Below are 21,002 nucleotides of genomic sequence, written 5' to 3'. Positions count from 1 at the left end.
ACACTCTACCTTTAGTCCTAGCAAGTGAGGGTGATGTACAGGGTGGGTGGGGTTTGATAGACCTTTCCACACTTACCTTTAGTCCTAGCAAGTGTGGGTGATGTACAGGGTGGGTGGGGTTTGATAGTAGACCTTTCCACACTTACCTTTAGTCCTAGCAAGTGAGGGTGATGTACAGGGTGGGTGGGGTTTGATAGACCTTTCCACACTTACCTTTAGTCCTAGCAAGTGTGGGTGATGTACAGGGTGGGTGGGGTTTGATACCTTTCCACACTTACCTTTAGTCCTAGTAAGTGTGGGTGATGTACAGGGTGGGTGGGGTTTGATAGTAGACCTTTCCACACTCTACCTTTAGTCCTAGCAAGTGTGGGTGATGTACAGGGTGGGTGGGGTTTGATAGTAGACCTTTCCACACTCTACCTTTAGTCCTAGCAAGTGTGGGTGGTGTACAGGGTGAGTGGGGTTTGATAGTAGACCTTTCCACACTCTACCTTTAGTCCTAGCAAGTGTGGGTGATGTACAGGGTGGGTGGGGTTTGATAGTAGACCTTTCCACACTCTACCTTTAGTCCTAGCAAGTGTGGGTGATGTACAGGGTGAGTGGTTTTTGAGTCACTTGAGAAAAAGTGACTCTATGTAATCGGTCAGTGTTAGTCTGTCCGGCCGGCCGGCCGTCTGTCCGGCCGTCCGTAGACACCACCTTAACGTTGGACTTTTCTCGGAAACTATCAAAGCGATCCGGCTCATATTTTGTTTAGTCGTGACCTCCAATGACCTCTACACTTTAACGATGGTTTCGTTGACCTTTGACCTTTTTCAAGGTCACAGGTCAGCGTCAAAGGAAAAATTAGACATTTTATATCTTTGACAAAGTTCATCGGATGTGATTGAAACTTTGTAGGATTATTCTTTACATCAAAGTATTTACATCTGTAGCCTTTTACGAACGTTATCAGAAAAACAAGGGAGATAACTAGCCTTTTCTGTTTGGCAACACACAACTTAACGTTGGGCTTTTCTCGGAAACTATAAAAGTGACCGGGCTCAAATTTTATGTGAACGTGACTCCCAGTGACCTCTACACTTTGACGTCTGCTTTGGTGACCTTTGACCTTTTTCAAGGTCACAGGTATGTCTTGAAGGAAAAAAATTGAAATATCATATCTCTGAAACTATTCATCGGATTTGATTCAAACTTTATAGGATTATTCTTTACATCAAATTATTTACATCTGTATTGTGTTGTGAATAGCAATTTCTTCCTGTCCATCTGATGCCTCATATAATATTCAGAACTGCGAAAGTGACTCGATCGAGCGTTTGCTCTTCTTGTTGAATACATATTTTGAAGTGACCTTGACCCTGAACTATGGAAGATAACTGTTTCAAACTTAAAAATTATGTGGGGCACATGTTATGCTTTTATCATGAGACACATTTGGTCACATATGATCAAGGTCACGGTCACTTTGACCCTTATGAAATGTGACCAAAATAAGGTAGTGAACCACTAAAAGTGACCATATCTCATGGTAGAAAGAGCCAATAAGCACCATTGTACTTCCTATGTCTTGAATTAACAGCTTTGTGTTGCATGACCTTGGATGACCTTGACCTTGGGTCAAGGTCACATGTATTTTGGTAGGAAAAATGTGTAAAGCAGTTCTTAGTGTATGATGTCATTGCTAGGTTTAGTTATTTGACCTTAACTAAGGTCAAGGTCATGTAAAGGTCAAGGTCAAGCATGTGAGTCGTATGGGCTTTGCCCTTCTTGTTCCCATTTGCGCCGAGACACTCATTCCTCCCTATTTTTATCTGGGAAAAGTTCGCAGCTACGGGGAGAGAATAAATGCCCAATTGGCTCAATAATTTGCCAAGTCCCTTGTTCCGGGAAGCACAATATTAGAGCCTGGTGCCTGTGTTGTGGGGCAGGAGGTGTCGACATTGTGCGACAGTAACGTGAAAGGATTCGCTAACACCACCAGGATGCTCTAAGTGTCCCGTGAGTGGGGTTTGATAGTAGACCTTTCCACACTCTACCTTTAGTCCTAGCAAGTGTGGGTGATGTACAGGGTGGGTGGGGTTTGATAGTAGACCTTTCCACACTCTACCTTTAGTCCTAGCAAGTGTGGGTGATGTACAGGGTGGGTGGGGTTTGATAGACCTTTCCACACTCTACCTTTAGTCCTAGCAAGTGTGGGTGATGTACAGGGTGGGTGGGGTTTGATAGTAGACCTTTCCACACTCTACCTTTAGTCCTAGCAAGTGTGGGTGATGTACAGGGTGAGTGGGGTTTGATAGACCTTTCCACACTCTACCTTTAGTCCTAGCAAGTGTGGGTGATGTACAGGGTGGGTGGGGTTTGATAGACCTTTCCACACTCTACCTTTAGTCCTAGCAAGTGTGGGTGATGTACAGGGTGGGTGGGGTTTGATAGACCTTTCCACACTCTACCTTTAGTCCTACAGGCATGGGAATTGTCCGCCGAATGGCGGATTTCCGCCGAATTTTTTTTTTGTTCCGCCGAAAATTTAAAAGTGTCCGCCGAAAAAATAAAGGGGGGGAGGCACACAAAAAAAGCACCGGTTACTTTGGCCTTTGCGCAAAAGCCCGCGAAAACTTTCCGTACTTTGTTCACGCACTGCTACCGCCCGCCTCAGTTATTGAACTATTATGTTTGAAAGTAAACCAGATTGCACAGATTGTGTTACAAGTTACATTTTCCTGTTTGTCTCAACAGAAATTTTTTTACAAATTTAAACCATATATAATACATGTAAGCAAAATTTGGTACATTTTTGTACTAAAAACTCTGATTCTAAAAACAGAATTTAATGGCAAACTTGGAGCTCAGATGACACCAGATTGCACCATCTGGGTTCTTTGGAGAAAAAAAATTTCCGGGGGGGCATGCCCCCGGACCCCCCTAGTAAGGCTAGGCGCTTCGCGCCGTCGACTTGACGCTTCGCGCCGTCGACTTGACGCTTCGCGTCTTCAGTTATAAATTTTCCGCCTTTTTTACAATTTTCAATTCCCATGCCTGGTCCTAGCAAGTGTGGGTGATGTACAGGGTGGGTGGGGTTTGATAGTAGACCTTTCCACACTCTACCTTTAGTCCTAGCAAGTGTGGGTGATGTACAGGGTGAGTGGGGTTTGATAGACCTTTCCACACTCTACCTTTAGTCCTAGCAAGTGTGGGTGATGTACAGGGTGGGTGGGGTTTGATAGTAGACCTTTCCACACTCTACCTTTAGTCCTAGCAAGTGTGGGTGATGTACAGGGTGGGTGGGGTTTGATAGACCTTTCCACACTCTACCTTTAGTCCTAGCAAGTGTGGGTGATGTACAGGGTTGGTGGGGTTTGATAGTAGACCTTTCCACACTCTACCTTTAGTCCTAGCAAGTGTGGGTGGTGTACAGGGTGGGTGGGGTTTGATAGTAGACGGATTCTTGCGGTATATGCCAGAAATCCGGTTTTGTAAAATCTGGTGACGTTTTTATGGGGGCGAGGACGCCCCCATTCTATACGGATAGTTTAGAGGTTGACCATGGGCAGCGCCATTTTGTTGTGAAATACGTCATCAGTTTGTGTACACAGGAAGTTGTGACATCCGTCACCCTATGGGAGGGGTGAAGGCAACATTGTTCATCTGTAGAAAGTTGTGAAATCCGTCACCCTATGGGAGGGGTGACGTCAAAATTGGTCATCACAGAGTTTGTGTAACACAGGAAGTTGTGAAATACGTCACCCTATGGGAGGGGTGACGTCAAAATTGTTCAACAAAAACATGATATGTCGCATTGTGCAGGGTCAACTGCAACAAACTCAAACCGAGCCATTCATACCTAGCTGTATTTGAGTGACTTATATACCCGACATTTTTATTTCTTATTTTTAGCACAGGTGTAGGAAAAATCATGAACCAAAATGTTATTTATTTTCTAATTTAACATTTTTTTTACAAATATGACCATGGTCTTTTAAACATACAGTGACATTAAACATTGTTATGTTAAAAAAAAGAAAAAAGAAAAAAAGCTTTTGTGCACAAATCAGAAAATACATTGTACATTTTACCTACAGGCCAAACAGTGTCTGTTGGCGGCAAAGGGCCCAGCAAGTTGCTATTTTTAGATCGATTAAAAGTTGTCAAGAACAGGCGCTTACATTTGGATGTGTCCACTGATAGTAGGTTTGGTTGTGATCAATCAGAATGATGTAGGAATAAAAATGTATGACAGTTTGGTATGATGACATGTAATTCAAATATGCTGAAATGTAATATTATACATGATATAATATTATTATGGCTGTTGCCATGACCATGAACCCCAAGAAAGGTTTAATGTTATGTAAAATCAAAATACCAAAATCAAGCACCTACTAATCTGATCTACGGTGCGGCTTGGACCTAATATGGATGGACACGCAACTCGCTCAGCCAGCCAGCGCTGCGAGACTTACAGCGGCCAACTTCGCCGCGGCGCGCTCACTGGCTCAGTATTGAACTTGCGTCAAGGCCGATGCGCGTAGATTCCCAGAATGTTTACTTTCGGTTAGATTCTTCGACAGCATTCGCAAAGGTGACTGCCGTATTGTGTACCGCAGTCAGAAGTAATTTATTACTTTTGGGAGTTTAGTAACGTGATATCAGTTTTCAATTGTTCGTTCACTTATATTGCTTTCAGATTTAACACACAAGAAACAGTAGCACGGTTTTCGTTGCGAAAATGTGCATTGGCAGTGCTACGCGATCGAATTGTGTATTATGTACACGCGGTGTTCTTCTGGAAAAGACCGCGTCAGTCGTTCAGCCCGCGAGCGGTGGGATGGGGGGGTTCACATGGTTTGTTTGTTTCAGAACCACACCCATATACACACATTTCACATGTAAACCATTTGTCCGCCCCCTGTCGATATTTATCGACTAAGTTCCTTGTTTGGGTTGTTAATTATACAAATCCTTTAGCGTCTGGGGGCCCCCAAGACACACACACACCCCCCCTCCCCCCTTAAAATTCTTCAGGATTATGACATTTTTCAGTCTCGCCAATGCAGATTGTAGCCATGCAGTTTTTGTTGACTCACATGCGAAGCAAAAGTGAGTCTATGTACTCACCCGAGTCGTCCGTCCGGCCGGCCGTCCGGAAAACTTTAACGTTGGATATTTCTTGGACACTATTCAGTCTATCAGTACCAAATTAGGCAAGATGGTGTATGATGACAGGGCCCCAAAAAACATACATAGCATCTTGACCTTGCTTCAAGGTCAAGGTCGCAGGGGCCATAGATGTTGTCTAAAAAACAGCTATTTTTCACATTTTTCCCATTTTCTCTGAAGTTTTTGAGATTCAATACCTCACCTATATATGATATATAGGGCAAAGTAAGCCCCATCTTTTGATACCAGTTTGGTTTACCTTGCTTCAAGGTCAAGGTCACAGGAGCTCTTCAAAGTTGGATTGTATACATATTTTGAAGTGACCTTGACCCTGAACTATGGAAGATAACTGTTTCAAACTTAAAAATTATGTGGGGCACATGTTATGCTTTCATCATGAGACACATTTGGTCACATATGATCAAGGTCAAGGTCACTTTGACCCTTATGAAATGTGACCAAAATAAGGTAGTGAACCACTAAAAGTGACCATATCTCATGGTAGAAAGAGCCAATAAGCACCATTGTACTTCCTATGTCTTGAATTAACAGCTTTGTGTTGCATGACCTTGACCTTGGGTCAAGGTCACATGTATTTTGGTAGGAAAAATGTGTAAAGCAGTTCTTAGTGTATGATGTCATTGCTATGTAAAGATCAAGGTCAAGCATGTGAGTCGTATGGGCTTTGCCCTTCTTGTTCTGTTTTGTTCTGTTACGGTGTGTTATTTTGTAGAGGGGTGGTGGTAACTTTTTCTGATGGTATATTTGTGAATCATTCGGTGATTGTGGTGTGTTTCAGATTCCAGTACCGCGCCAGGCTGTGGGTCTGGTGATCGGCAAGGGCGGCGAGATGATCAAGAAGATTCAGACAGAGACCGGAGCCAAGGTTCAGTTCAAGCCAGGTACGGGGACATTGTGCTCTTGTTCAGTTCAGCTACTGTTTTGCCCTGCAGTTTGATCTCTGACTGCCGCCCCACAATTAGTCATTGTGCCCAGTGTGTTGTGTATGATGTAATTCCAGCACACAGTAGTATCCGTCAGCCTGGATTGTAGCTGTAGGCCTTGACTTGGTGCTTTTCATCATAACCGTCTGAATGGAAGATGAATGGGTGGATTGTAGCTGTAGGCCTTGACTTGGTGCTTTTCACCATACCATCATAACCGTCTGAATGGAAGATGAATGGGTGGATTGTAGCTGTAGGCCTTTACTTGGTGCTTTCCACCATACCATCATAACCGTCTGAATGGAAGATGAATGGGTGGATTGTAGCTGTAGGCCTTGACTTGGTGCTTTTCACCATACCATCATAACTGTCTGAATGGAAGATGAATGGGTGGATTGTAGCTGTAGGCCTTGACTTGGTGCTTTTCACCATACCATCATAACCAGGGTTCGTACAGGTCATGGAAAACCTGGAAAGTCATGGAATTTGATTTTTAATTTTCCAGGCCTGGAAAGTCATGGAATTTCAAGTCATGGAATTTAGCAAAAATAAGAAAGAAAAAAATTAACCTTTAGCACGCCAGCGGCTATTTTCGTCGCCCAGTCTTTCTATGAAAGTAGTGGTCCAGTGAACGATACCTTCCGCCTGTGGTCCAGTTTAGTGAAATGACAGGACCAGTAAACATTACCGATAATCTGACTGCGTAGCAAATGCTTGACTTGCTTGTCGAAGAGACACTGCGTAGAAACTGACGCAAAGCAAGCCAGTGTCAAAACTGGCAGTGACAAGACCTAAAAAGTTTGCGTGTTCGGAAATGGCGACCTGTGGATCTAGTCATGGAAAATGTTATTGAGGCTCATGGAAAAGTCATGGAATTTTGTTTCTAAAAACCAGTGGGGACCCTGCATAACCGTCTGAATGGAAGATGAATGGGTGGATTGTAGCTGTAGGCCTTGACTTGGTGCTTTTCACCATACCATCATAACTGTCAGAATGGAAGATGAATGGGTGGTGGTGAAGTTTTTTTTATGTGAAGTAGAACAGTGGACCCCTTATTTAAGACTAGCTCCATGTGAAGACTAGCTCCCTTTTAAGGCTAGCCCCATTTTAAGATGAGCTCCACTTTCAGACTACCTCTATTTTAAGATTAGCTCCATTTTAAGACTAGCTCCATTTTAAGATTAGCCCCATTTTAAGATTAGCTCCATTTTAAGACTAGCTCCACTTTTAAGACTAGCCCCATTTTAAGACTAGGTTCATTTCAAGACTAGCCCCATTTTAAGATTAGCTTCACTTTTAGGACTAGCTCCATTTGAAGACTAGCCCCATTTTAAGATTAGCTCCACTTTTAGGACTAGCTCCATTTTAAGACTAGCCCCATTTTAAGACTAGCCCCATTTTAAGACTAGGTTCATTTCAAGACTAGCCCCATTTTAAGATTAGCTCCACTTTTAGGACTAGCTCCATTTTAAGACTAGCCCCATTTTAAGACTAGCCCCATTTTAAGACTAGCCCCATTTTAAGATTAGCTCCACTTTTAGGACTAGCTCCATTTTAAGACTAGCCCCATTTTAAGACTAGGTTCATTTCAAGACTAGCCCCATTTTAAGATAAGCTCCATTTTAAGACTAGCTCCATTTTAAGACTAGCCCCATTTTAAGATTAGCTCCACTTTAAGGACTAGCTCCATTTTAAGACTAGGTTCATTTCAAGACTAGCCCCATTTTAAGATAAGCTCCATTTTAAGACTAGCTCCATTTTAAGACTAGCCCCATTTTAAGACTAGCCCCATTTTAAGACTAGCTCCACTTTTAGGACTAGCTCCATTTTAAGACTAGGTTCATTTCAAGACTAGCCCCATTTTAAGATAAGCTCCATTTTAAGACTAGCTCCATTTTAAGACTAGCCCCATTTTAAGATTAGCTCCACTTTAAGGACTAGCTCCATTTTAAGACTAGGTTCATTTCAAGACTAGCCCCATTTTAAGATAAGCTCCATTTTAAGACTAGCTCCATTTTAAGACTAGCCCCATTTTAAGACTAGCCCCATTTTAAGACTAGCTCCACTTTTAGGACTAGCTCCATTTTAAGACTAGGTTCATTTTAAGATTAGGTCCACTTTAAGACTAGGTCCATTTTAAGACTAGGTCCATTTTAAGATTAGGTCCACTTTAAGATTAGGTCCACTTTAATACTATGTCCATTATAAGACTAGGTCCATTTTAAGATTAGGTCCATTATAAGACTAGGTCCATTTTAAGATTAGGTCCATTTTAAGACAAGGTCCATTTTAAGACTAGGTCCATTTTAAGACTAGGTCCATTTTAAGACGAGGCCCAGTTTTAAGATTAGGTCCATTTTAAGACTATCTCCACTTTAAGACTATCTTTATTTTCAGACTAGGTCCAGTTTAAGATTAGGTCCAGTTTTAAGAGCAGCTTGACTGATTGTTCTCAGAATGGGATGTTTCAGACGACGGGCAGAGCGAGGACCGGCAGTGCGCCATCACGGGCAGCCCGGACAAGGTCCAGCACGCCATCAGCATGATCCACGAGCTGCTCGCCAACGCAAACGTCAACGATGTGAGTGGCTCCCCTCTCTCCAGCATGGAACCTGCCCCGCTGTCGGCCCGTCTGGACCCCACTCTAGCTCCTCCCCTCTCCAGCATGGAACCTGCCCCGCTGTCGGCCCGTCTGGACCCCACTCTAGCTCCTCCCCTCTCCAGCATGGAACCTGCCCCGCTGTCGGCCCGTCTGGACCCCACTCTAGCTCCTCCCCTCTCCAGCATGGAACCTGCCCCGCTGTCGGCCCGTCTGGACCCCACTCTAGCTCCTCCCCTCTCCAGCATGGAACCTGCCCCGCTGTCGGCCCGTCTGGACCCCACTCTAGCTCCTCCCCTCTCCAGCATGGAACCTGCCCCGCTGTCGGCCCGTCTGGACCCCACTCTAGCTCCTCCCCTCTCCAGCATGGAACCTGCCCCGCTGTCGGCCCGTCTGGACCCCACTCTAGCTCCTCCCATCACAGCCTCCTAGCTTGTTGGTCCTGTCTAGTCTCTTGGTTAGCAACACTTTGAGCTGCAAGTTTCCGGGGGCCAGGATATTTCGGTTGGTAGAGCACTGGACTTGTGATCCAAAGATCAGGGGTTCAAATTCAGACCGAGACGGACACGAGTCAACTTTATGTGCAGACTCAGTGTACCATGTCCCACCCCCATGTCACCACAGGGAAAGACCTCAGTCATTCTGCCATAGTGCAGGTGGCTGATTACACCTCAACACATACACCTGGGTAGCACGACTTATTGCTGCTAGCTTTCAACTGGAAGGTGATTACACCTCAACACACACATACACCTGGGTAGCACGACTTATTGCTGCTAGCTTTCAACTGGAAGGAAGCGGCCCAAATTTTCCAGATTGGGATAACAGAAAATGAAATGTGTAGTGCTTGTTGAAGACCATTAGCTATTGGCCTTGCCATTTATTTCTCCCATCCATCCCCCCCCCCCTGTGATGAAAAGGTCGTGGGTATGATGAGCGGCTGGTCCAGACGTTCCCCCTCTGAGTGGCAGGCTCCATGTTGTGCTGTGACCCTCAATCACAAACTGAAACTGCTATCTCTTGGCTGTAAACAATGTTTTATTGTTTTTTTACATCTTCATGGAATTTACATTATTATTTAGTGAAAACAACGATCTCTTCATGTGTCGCTCCAAAAGACGTTGGTCACCTTGTGGCCTTGGGGAAAAGTTTTTAAGTTCATAAAGCACCAAGACACTTAATATCAAAAGAAAGTTTGTCTAAAGCGTCAGAGAAAAGTTTTTTTCGTGTTCAAGTCAGAAGTAGCATTTTGGGACTCAGTTTGTGGTTGGTCACTTCAGACCTGGGAACCCATACGATTTCGCCGTATTTTGTACGCATGATTGTCGAGAATACGCTCAGTACGGTCAGTGGGAAAAAAATACGACAAAGACTACTTTTCTTCACAAGCCCATCCTGAAGCCGATCCAGTATTTTGGCACATGATTACGTCACTATATTAGTCGCTGTCGAAATAAATATAATCGGATCGTGTCAATCAATCAATCAAAACAACCAGGCAAACGAAAGTGCGGTATTTGGCGAAATCGGCTCCGAGAATAAACAAGTGAAACAAAGAAGAAAAGTGAAACAGTTTGAAGAAAAATATCACACACACAATTTGTAACCATCACACACATGTAGTCCCGCCCGGAATAAGCTTTTTTGGGATGATTTACGACTTTTGCGCACATTTCGAGCAGACTGACGAAAACACATGGCGGTTCTCGCTCCTCCAACTATCGCAAGACACAAAAAAACGAAATCTCGCACGCGCGAGATCCTGATACATCCGGTGTTTCTCTGTACGCTTGTCACGGCGACTTGTTGACAAACGAAGATTCGCGAAAGAAAGAGAAAAGCGCAGATTCTTGAGTAGAAAGCTAATAACGTACCGGTAATCGCTAATCGAGCGAAATGAAAATCAGCGGCGACTTCCATTAGGTGAATGCAGACCTGGGAACCCATACGATTTCGCCGTATTTTGTACGCATGATTGTCGAGAATACGCTCAGTACGGTCAGTGAGAAAAAAATACGACGAGAAAAATTCCTAGACTACTTTTCTTCACAAGCCCATCCTGAAGCCGATCCAGTATTTTGGCACATGATTACGTCACTATATTAGCCGCCGTCAAAAAACATATAATCGGATCGTGTCAATCAATCAAAACAACCAGGCAAACAAAAGTACGGTATTTGGCGAAATCGGCTCCGAGAATAAACAAGTGAAACAAAGAAGAAAAGTGAAAAGGTTTGAAGAAAAATATCACACACACAACACGCATCTTTTTATAAGCCGCAATGCGATTTTTTTTTTAAAGTCGCGGCTTGTAGTCCGTCAAATACGGTACAGTTTTTGTCAGTAAAAATTGAAAAAAGCATTTGTTTTAAATGTATAGGTAAACTTAATTAACGGTGTGACGGACGCGCTTAGGCATGTTTTAATCATGGATGTGCAAACGCTGTGTGGAGTACGCTCATTTTTTGGAAAATACATCAAGTTTGTTTGAGAATACTCAAAGTGCAAAACAGGGGTTCCCAGGTCTGTGAATGCTATTCAAGTTTAGGTAACGTTTTAGCCACATCTTTTTATAAGCCGCAATGCGATTTTTTTTTGTTGAAGTCGCGGCTTGTAGTCCGTCAAATACGGTACAGTTTTTGTCAGTAAACATTGAACAAAGCATTTGTTTTAAATGTATTAGTAAACTTAATTAACGGTGTGACGGACGCGCATGAGGCATGTTTTAATCATGGATGTGCAAACGCTGTGTGGAGTACGCTCATTTTTTTGAAAATACACCAAGTTTGTTTGAGAATACTCAAAGTGCAAAACAGGGGTTCCCAGGTCTGTCACTTGGATTAAATTTACGTAGGAAAGAAAGCAGTTTTGTGCATATACGAGTTCATGTTTTTTTGTTTGTTTCTTTGAGTAATGTGATTTGAGAAGAGACGTGCTCGGTATTTCTGAATGAATAAGACGTAAGTCTTATTCATTCAGAAATACCGAGCACGTCTCTTCGATATGAATAGTATTAACGCCAGATTTGGAGGGAAGAGAGGTTTGCGTAGTGTGTGTTACTCGGATGAAGTAGAGCGTGTATTTGACAAAATGTTTTCATGGGCAGATGGGTGGCCCAGATTTTGGAAACGGCCAGTTTGGCGGCCGCGGAGAGGTAAACTGATTGCCGCAATGCACCCAAACATTCACCACGTTTCTGTCTTTGAGCTCCGCTGATCCTTTAGTGGTCGCATTCTGACGTTCACACATTTTGCTTGATTGACTCAAAGTAGATTTCAATTGCAAATCAGACTTTGGGATGTGCGGGATAGATTTCAGGGAAGATTTTTCTACAGCAGAGAAAAGAACAGCAAAATGATATTGAATCAAGCAATATCTGTGCGTGCTTTACTATGTTAACACATTTTTGGTTTTCTCTTTTGAGTGAAGTTCCTCTTTGGTTATACATTTTGATGATTGTCTGAGCTGTGTTCCCATTCATGATTTCAATCCCAATGCGGATGATTAGCGCTGATGTCTGACGTCGGTTTGTGGCTGTGTTTCAGTTCAACATGCGTGGAGGAGGAGGAGGAGGAGGAGGAGGGTTCGGCATGGGTCGTGGGGGCGGTCCCCCAGGTCGAGGAGGGGGTCGTGGCAGAGGAGGACCCTTCCCTCCCGGTGGACCGGGCCGTGGTGGGGGTCCCGGTGGTGGTGGTATGGGTCGCGGTGGATTTGGTGACCCCAACTTCCAGGACCAGACGCAATACTTGGTACCCGCCGACAAGTGTGGCCTCGTCATTGGCAAAGGTTAGGCAACAATTCTCTTGCTTTCTCTATAGTCCATTCCCTATTTTAACACCTCCATTCTCTTTGCGTTCTCTATAGTCCATTCCCTATTTTAACACATTCATTCTCTTGCTTTCTCTATAGTCTATTCCCTATTTTAACACATCCAAAGAACAGGCACGCAGAGACACGCACAGTGTTAATCTTGTTTCGACTAGAACGACACAATCTGTTTTTTACTGGGGCAAAATGAGTGAGACGTGTAAGCCTTAACTGTTGAGAGGGAGAGTGTTGAGAGGGAGAGTGTAAGTCTGAACTGTTGAGAGGGAGAGTGTAAGCCTGAACTGTTGAGAGGGAGAGTGTAAGCCTGAACTGTTGAGAGGGAGAGTGTTGAACTGTTAAGAGGGAGAGTGTAAGCCTGAACTGTTGAGAGGGAGAGTGTAAGCCTGAACTGTTGAGAGGGAGAGTGTTGAACTGTTAAGAGGGAGAGTGTAAGCCTGAACTGTTGAGAGGGAGAGTGTTGAACTGTTGAGAGGGAGAGTGTTGAACTGCTAAGAGGGAGAGTGTAAGCCTGAACTGTTGAGAGGGAGAGTGTTGAACTGTTGAGAGGGAGAGTGTTGAACTGCTAAGAGGGAGAGTGTAAGCCTGAACTGTTGAGAGTGTAAGCCTGAACTGTTGAGAGGGAGAGTGTTGAACTGTTGAGAGGGAGAGTGTTGAACTGCTAAGAGGGAGAGTGTAAGCCTGAACTGTTGAGAGGGAGAGTGTAAGCCTGAACTGTTGAGAGGGAGAGTGTTGAACTGTTGAGAGGGAGAGTGTAAGCCTGAACTGTTGAGAGGGAGAGTGTTGAACTGTTGAGAGGGAGAGTGTTGAACTGTTAAGAGGGAGAGTGTTGAACTGTTGAGAGGGAGAGTGTTGAACTGTTGAGAGGGAGAGTGTTGAACTGTTAAGAGGGAGAGTGTTGAAGTGTTAAGAGTGAGACGTGTAAGCCTGAACTGTTGAGAGGGAGAGTGTAAGCCTGAACTGTTGAGAGGGAGAGTGTAAGCCTGAACTGTTAAGAGGGAGAGTGTAAGCCTGAACTGTTGAGAGGGAGAGTGTAAGCCTGAACTGTTGAGAGGGAGAGTGTTGGAACTGTTGAGAGGGAGAGTGTTGGAACTGTTGAGAGGGAGAGTGTTGAAGTGTTAAGAGGGTGAGTGTTGGGGTCAGCTGATGGATGAGCAGCATTGACATAGTGTGACTCCTTTGTGGTTGCAGGCGGTGAGACGATCCGCGACATCAACCGTCAGTCGGGCGCCCACGTGGAGCTGGACAGGAACCCGCCGCCCAACATGGCGGAGAAGTTGTTCAACATCCGCGGCACTCCGCAGCAGATCCAGCACGCCATCCAGCTCATCTGTGAAAAGACCGGCATGCAGGTACGACGCCTGGACTGGATTTTCTCTTGTGCTTTTCTCCTCCTTCCAACCTCTCTCCTTGGCTTCTAGTCTGTCGGAGTGCTGATGTTTGTGGTCGAGTTGGTGTGGGCTTAGAAGGAGCAGGAGACTTAGAAAGTGCTTTGTGGCTTGAGTTTTAGAATTGCAGATTGCGTCTGTGTTATCATCTGATCTATAGAGTAATTCATGTGATATCTTATTATTGATGGCAGTGATGTTTTCAACGTGATGCAAGGTCTTTGCACGCTTATAGTTGTAGAGTGGTAGGAGCAAGGCAAAGGATCTGCCATAGGAGGTTGGCTGTTGTAGAGTGGTAGGAGCAAGGCAAAGGATCTGCCATAGGAGGTTGGTTGTTGTAGAGTGGTAGGAGCAAGGCAAAGGATCTGCCATAGGAGGTTGGCTGTTGTAGAGTGGTAGGAGCAAGGCAAAGGATCTGCCATAGGAGGTTGGCTGTTGTAGAGTGGTAGGAGCAAGGCAAAGGATCTGCCATAGGAGGTTGGTTGTTGTAGAGTGGTAGGAGCAAGGCAAAGGATCTGCCATAGGAGGTTGGTTGTTGTAGAGTGGTAGGAGCAAGGCAAAGGATCTGCCATAGGAGGTTGGTTGTTGCTGTTGCTGTTGCTGTGTTGACAAGATCAGAGGTCAATTACCACAGAAAGATGTAAAGTGGGGACATGTATGTAATGTAAGCTTTATGCTTGAGTCCTGATCCCCTATGTTTTATAGTGTATGCCATGACACTAAAACTGAATTTTGTTTAAACCAGTGTGGACACTTGTCCTGGTCACAGACATTATATTGTAGGGAGTTTGCATGTCTCTAACTTTCCAATATGTATGTTGTTTGGTTAACTTTTAGATAAAAAGACCAAACAATATTGTACTCGCGTGTTTGATGAAGACGAAACAAATAACAAAGCACGACGTTTGGACCACTGTGCTTCATTTGTCTTCATCAAACACGTGAGTACAATATTGTTTAGTCTTTTTGTGTCTCGCTCTTTCGCGGTCACCAATGTTCTGCTAATTTTACAATGTCCTATTTTTGTTGTTGTGGAATCGTTCTAGGATGGAATCGGTAACGGTGATGGCGTGTTGCAGGGTCCCCCGGGAGGTCCGCCCGGTGGTCCCATGGGGCCTGGTCCAGGCGGTCCCGGTCCACAAGGCCCCGGTCCTCAGGGGCCTGGTCCACAGGGCCCCGGCTTTGACCAGTTCGGTCAGTTCGGACAGCCAAGGTGAGGACTTGCACAGTTTGTCTTTCTTCCTTGTCTGTTGGGTCAATCTATGGGGATTGACACTCAATGGGTCTTTTTACATTTAGTCAAGTTTTCACTAAATGGTTTAAGACGGGGAATTGAGACGAGGGTGGTGGTGTGTGTAGAGCAATTCTGAGAAAACTACTGGACGAAAACTTCATGAAATTTCATGTTATTTTGTGGGTATGATGTCCCCGGACGTTTTTTTCCTTAATTTTTTCGATAAATGACTGATGACGTCATATCCGGCTTTTTGTGAAAGTTGGAGGCAGCACTGTCACGCCCTCATTTTTCAATCAAATTGGTTGAAATTTTGGTCAAGTAATCTCCGACGAAGCCCGGACTTTGCTATTGCATTTCGCCTTGGAGGCTTAAAAACTAGTTAAAATCAACTTTTCACTGACAGATTTAAAAAAGATTGCATTGTATTCCTCAATTTCTCTTGAATTCAAAAATATATACATATGTCATGGTTACTTTAACAATATATACATATGTCATGGTTACTTTAACAATATATACATATGTCATGGTTACTTTAACAATATATACATATGTCATGGTTACTGTAACAATATACATATGTCATGGTTACTGTAACAATATATACATATGTCATGGTTACTTTAACAATATATACATATGTCATGGTTACTGTAACAATATATACATGTCATGGTTACTTTAAAACTGTGCTCAGAATTACAGAAAATAGGTTAAGTAGGCCTATGTACTGCGTTTGCACGCTACGCGGAGACGAGCGAGACCTGTCTTGGTCTTTGACTGTGGTTAGTCGAGACTATCTTAAATAGTCTCGGCGATGACTGTTTGTTGGTGTTAATCTGTTACTTGAGTAAATGTTTTTTTATCGCTTCACATTTTCAAAGCTACTTTGTGAAAAGTGCATGCAGGCAGTCTAATATGCTGTCTAGACGATAGATTTCCTTGGATGTGTTTGTTTCATGAAGTCTTTCTGACAGATTTGAGACTGAACACATGTATATTTGAGACTAAATACTTCAGGAAAATATCAGAGACTGATCATTGAATGGAAGATGTGAGGTTGAACACTTCATGGAAGATGTGAGGTTGATCACTTCATGGAAGATGTGAGGTTGATCACTTCATGGAAGATGTGAGGTTGAACACTTCATGGAAGATGTGAGGTTGAACACTTAATGGAAGACTGGCCACAGGACACTTTGTTATTTATAAAAAAAAACTTGTGTGAAAAGGGCAACCCAATCCATGATTGTAATTGTCTGTTGATTAGTGTTGTATATTGACTGATGATGGTTGTTGTGCAGCCAACCCCCCCAGCAGTACGGTGCCCCACAGGGGTGGAATGCCTACGGCAACCAGTACCCACAGCAGCAGCCCAGCGACCCCAGTGAGTTGTCTCTAGAGTCCTTTCACCTGGGCTGCTTCAGTCGTGCATTGGACTGGATTAAATTGTTAAATGCACCTTTCCCCGCCCCAACTCTCTCTCTCTCTCTCTCTCTCTCTCTCTCTCTCTCTCTCTCTCTCTCTCTCTCTCTCTCTCTCTCTCTCTCTCTCTCATTCTGGCAGACTTTCATTCAGTTAAAAGGTTGAATTTTTGCCCAAGGAAGTTAGTTGTTTTCATGGCACCCGTCTCCAGCTGCATAATATGATGTTGATGATTGTTGTGCACCACTGAGTCTACACACACCATACGTGTGCCCTCACTGTTTACTGGCGTTCCAGACGGGGCTGATAAGCAGGCTCAAGACGCCAACGCCGCAGCCTGGGCGGCCTACTACTCCCAGTACTACGCCAACTACGGGCAGTACGGGCAGTACGCCCAACAGCAGCAGCAGCAACAGCAGCAGCAGACGCAGCAAGCCCCCCAGCAACAGCCGCAGCAGGCACCACAACACCAGCAGCCTCAGCAAGCCGCCGGCCAGACCTACGCCCAGCCGAGTGAGTGTTAGTTTTCTTTTATCATCTCTTTTCTCTTGCAAGCTTGGCTCCTACAGTGGAACCCCCTTTTCTACACTTGTACAGTTGACAAATCTGTCTTCAAATTGAGGTACAGTTACAGAGGTCATCAACAGAAAGTCGGGCAAAAAACAAGGTCTTGAAGGGGGGGGGGGGGGTTGCACTGTAGTATGAGCATGTGTGGTGAAAGGGGGGGGTTGCACTGTAGTATGAGCATGTGTGGTGAAAGTGTGTGCGTGTTTTACTTTAGCATCTAATGAGGTGCAAGGATGGTAGTGGTGTTTGTATGTTTCCAGCTTTCCACACATAATTCATGCAGGGAAAAGATAGTAGTGGCAAGGAAAAAGGCCAGTTGTGTTTTCTGGTTGTGTGGCCAAGTCAGCTGTCCATGAATTGTGTGTAGAAGCAAAGTGCATGTTAGAAGAGAGGAAGAAAAGGCACCTGCTGCCAATGTGTTGACAATCTGTCTTGTCATCAGGTCTTACAGGATCATCATTATCAAGACGTCATTTAATGCAAATTGTAGTAGCCCGTAGTAAATGCTTTGAGCTCTAGAGAAGTACAATATAAATGTTTCATCATTACTTTGTATTATCAACTTCATAACGGTCACTTTCATGTGTCCGCTGTTCAATTGATCACTTTTTGCCCTTGTGCATGGTTGCCACTCTTCCCGCAAGGTGCCGGAATTCCGGTTTTTGAAAATGTCCACAGCCGGAAATTCCGGGATTTCAATTTTGTTGCGGGAAGAAAAAAATCAGAGAAAAAAAATTGCAGTTCGTTTTGCTCGGTTGAATTTTGACTAGAGATTCCGATCCGAGCTTTGAAGCTCTTTTGGCGGGAGGAGAGAATCCGGGCATTGCTAAAGCCGCCATTAAATTACATATCTTTACCCAACTCACAAATAGCAATTAACTCTAGTTCAGTGCTGGTAATGCTGTACGCTGCCCCTTGGCAACAAGGGCGGCCACTCTTAAAAAAGAAAGTGACCAATCCCAAGCCAGACCAACTACTGGTCCGACTTCCGTATGCGTGCGCATACGCCGCCATTTAATCATTCCTACTCAGCGTTCCAAGCGATCTGGTCGCTCCTTATGTACGCTCCGGCTGTTCTACAGCTTTACTGTTGGGTCTTTTGACTTGACTTGGCTTCGCCCCTTGGTCTCCGCCGAAGCTTCACACCTTTACCTATGCTGTGTGGTGAGATCTCTCTGATTTTGTTGTAATTTTAGCGACGTTTGTCGCTTGTTTGAACTTAGTGAGACAGGATGGTAGTTCCGCGTTACCTGTTTTGGTAGCCGCAGGACAGGTCCTAATATCATAATTGAGTCACTTGAGAAAAAGTGACTATGTAATCGGTCAGTGTTAGTCTGTCCGGCCGGCCGTCCGGCCGTCCGTAGACACCACCTTAACGTTGGACTTTTCTCGGAAACTATCAAAGCGATCGGGCTCATATTTTGTTTAGTCGTGACCTCCAATGACCTCTACACTTTAACGATGGTTTCGTTGACCTTTGACCTTTTTCAAGGTCACAGGTCAGCGTCAAAGGAAAAATTAGACATTTTATATCTTTTCTCGGAAACTATCAAAGCGATCGGGCTCATATTTTGTTTAGTCGTGACCTCCAATGACCTCTACACTTTAACGATGGTTTCGTTGACCTTTGACCTTTTTCAAGGTCACAGGTCAGCGTCAAAGGAAAAATTAGACATTTTATATCTTTGACAAAGTTCATCGGATGTGATTGAAACTTTGTAGGATTATTCTTTACATCAAAGTATTTACATCTGTAGCCTTTTACGAACGTTATCAGAAAAACAAGGGAGATAACTAGCCTTTTCTGTTCGGCAACACACAACTTAACGTTGGGCTTTTCTCGGAAACTATAAAAGTGACCGGGCTCAAATTTTATGTGAACGTGACTCATTGTGTTGTGAATAGCAATTTCTTCCTGTCCATCTGATGCCTCATATAATATTCAGAACTGCGAAAGTGACTCGATCGAGCGTTTGCTCTTCTTGTTTTCACTATATACCCGCCACCTTTAGTAGCAATCTGCTATTTGTGAGTTGGGTAAAGATATGTAATTTAATCCAAAATTTTAATAATAAATTTTCATTTAATTAATATACTTACCCAACTCACAACGTTTATTCCCTCCCACCTCCCCGCTGTGGTTGGTATTGGGGTCTAAAAAAGAAGTGAGTTGGGCTTCGTTAGGAATGATTAAATGGCGGCGTATGCGCACGCATACGGAAGTCGGACCAGTAGTTGGTCTGGCTTGGGATTGGTCACTTTCTTTTTTAAGAGTGGCCGCCCTTGTTGCCAAGGGGCAGCGTACAGCGTTACCAGCACTGAACTAGAGTTAATTGCTATTTGTGAGTTGGGTAAGTATATTAATTAAATGAAAATTTATTATTAAAATTTTGGATTATTCTCGGTGGATGCGATTTGTCGATGCTAGGAAGTTTGTTGTGAAAACCGTTGCAAATTTTGCTTCAACATGCCGTACATCAGTGAGGATGACGATCCATCTAAGCTTGAGAAACTGGAGGCGGGTATAAAAAAACAAGTGGAAGTGGGAATGGCTTGCAGAGAAGAATGACACAAACACAGAGCATCGAACTTGGCTGAAGAAGATACATTTTTTGATACATTTTTCCTGGACTTGTGAAAGTGTATTGTTGAAGATGTCCAGTTTTTGTGTCAGTGTCATGTTGGAGGACTATCACCAACTACATATGGCTTAGTTTTAGGACTTCAACCACTGAAACATTTAGCTAAATTTGTTCTGTTTACCAACTTCATAACTGTGTTTCAGTTTATTATTCTTGGAATTAACATGTCAAGGTGTGTGGTGACAAGGTTAGGTAGTTGAAGTTCACATTGGATTCATGCAACAAGTTTTTGTTTCTCGAGCTGAGAGTGAGGTAGACCCAACATCCCAGAACTGAAAACTTTTTGATTGGAAACAATTTGCCTGGACTTGAGGGAGGACTTTTTGTGTAGTGTAGTGTGTAGTGTAGTGTAGTGTAGTGTGTAGTGTAAACTGAACTGTTCATGACCTTTTGTCTGTTCATTAATTAAGTCTTTGTTGTGCTGTTATCAATTGCTTTAAAGGAGGATATTATTTTTGCTGTTTTGTGTAAGTTTGCAGGAGAGGCCAAATAATCGCTTTCAGATTTTCAAAATGTTCAACATACGGGGGGCGCTGCCCCTGCACCCCACATACTTTCAGGTTTTTCATTTTTTTGGAGTGGCAACCTGAACCATGCTTGTGTGTTTGTACGCGGAAGCTAATGGAAAGGTTTTGTGGTGTTATCAGCAGCGTCAGTAGCGCCGGCCATCAACCCGCAGACGGGCCAGCCTGACTACAGCGCGGCGTGGGCGGAGTACTATCGCCAGCAGGGCATGTACCACCAGGCCAACATGATCCTGCAGCAAGCCCAGGCCAATGCCGCCGCCGTCGCTGTGGGACAGCCCGGGCAGCAACAGGCCCCGTGAGGTCACCGCGCCACAGAGGTGAGTGTCGCAGGGAGAGGTGTGCTGTCATAGCCCATGGTTTCTGTCTTGGGGGCCGCTGCTCTGTAGCCTCACGCCATGCTGGATATTGGGTCAGCGGGGAACAGTGTTCTGCCTTTGTCGCTAGTTGGGCTATCGCACCCTAACAGTTTAGGCTGGACTTAATGAGAGCTTGGTGGTAAGAGTTTAGGCTGGACTTAATGAGAGCTTGGTGGTAAGAGTTTAGGCTGGACTTAATGAGAGCTTGGTGGCAAGAGTTTGTTCCTATCTCTGCTCACTTCAAGTATGCATCCGTCGCACATGCATTGATAGAAGCTTGAAGGAAAACAGGTTTACTGAAACTTGAAGGAAAACAGGTTTACTGAAACTTG

General features: G+C 44.2%; 1 protein-coding gene across 15 annotated transcripts in view; it reads left to right on the top strand.

Annotated features, from left to right (window-relative positions):
• Positions 1-21,002, top strand: part of LOC138949520 (far upstream element-binding protein 1-like) — a 43,201-nt gene that overhangs the window by 12,521 nt on the left and 9,678 nt on the right. For 7 of the 15 annotated variants that reach the window (XM_070321357.1, XM_070321356.1, XM_070321353.1 and 4 more), the window contains 9 exons: positions 5,960-6,062; positions 8,561-8,685; positions 11,810-11,857; positions 12,249-12,489; positions 13,720-13,880; positions 14,963-15,129; positions 16,458-16,541; positions 16,868-17,097; positions 20,435-20,631. In XM_070321357.1, the coding sequence (XP_070177458.1) occupies positions 5,960-6,062; positions 8,561-8,685; positions 11,810-11,857; positions 12,249-12,489; positions 13,720-13,880; positions 14,963-15,129; positions 16,458-16,541; positions 16,868-17,097; positions 20,435-20,613 (1,338 nt within the window). In that variant the 3' untranslated portion in view covers positions 20,614-20,631. The remainder of the gene's footprint in view (positions 1-5,959; positions 6,063-8,560; positions 8,686-11,809; positions 11,858-12,248; positions 12,490-13,719; positions 13,881-14,962; positions 15,130-16,457; positions 16,542-16,867; positions 17,098-20,434; positions 20,632-21,002) is intronic. The other 8 variants (XM_070321362.1, XM_070321361.1, XM_070321351.1 and 5 more) reach the window with 8 other exon arrangements.

This window comes from Littorina saxatilis, linkage group LG15 (genome assembly GCF_037325665.1).
Source record: "Littorina saxatilis isolate snail1 linkage group LG15, US_GU_Lsax_2.0, whole genome shotgun sequence".
NCBI classification, from domain to species: Eukaryota; Metazoa; Mollusca; class Gastropoda; order Littorinimorpha; family Littorinidae; genus Littorina; species Littorina saxatilis.
Note: the sequence above shows the minus strand (reverse complement) of the source record. Positions and strands in the feature narration are given on the sequence as shown.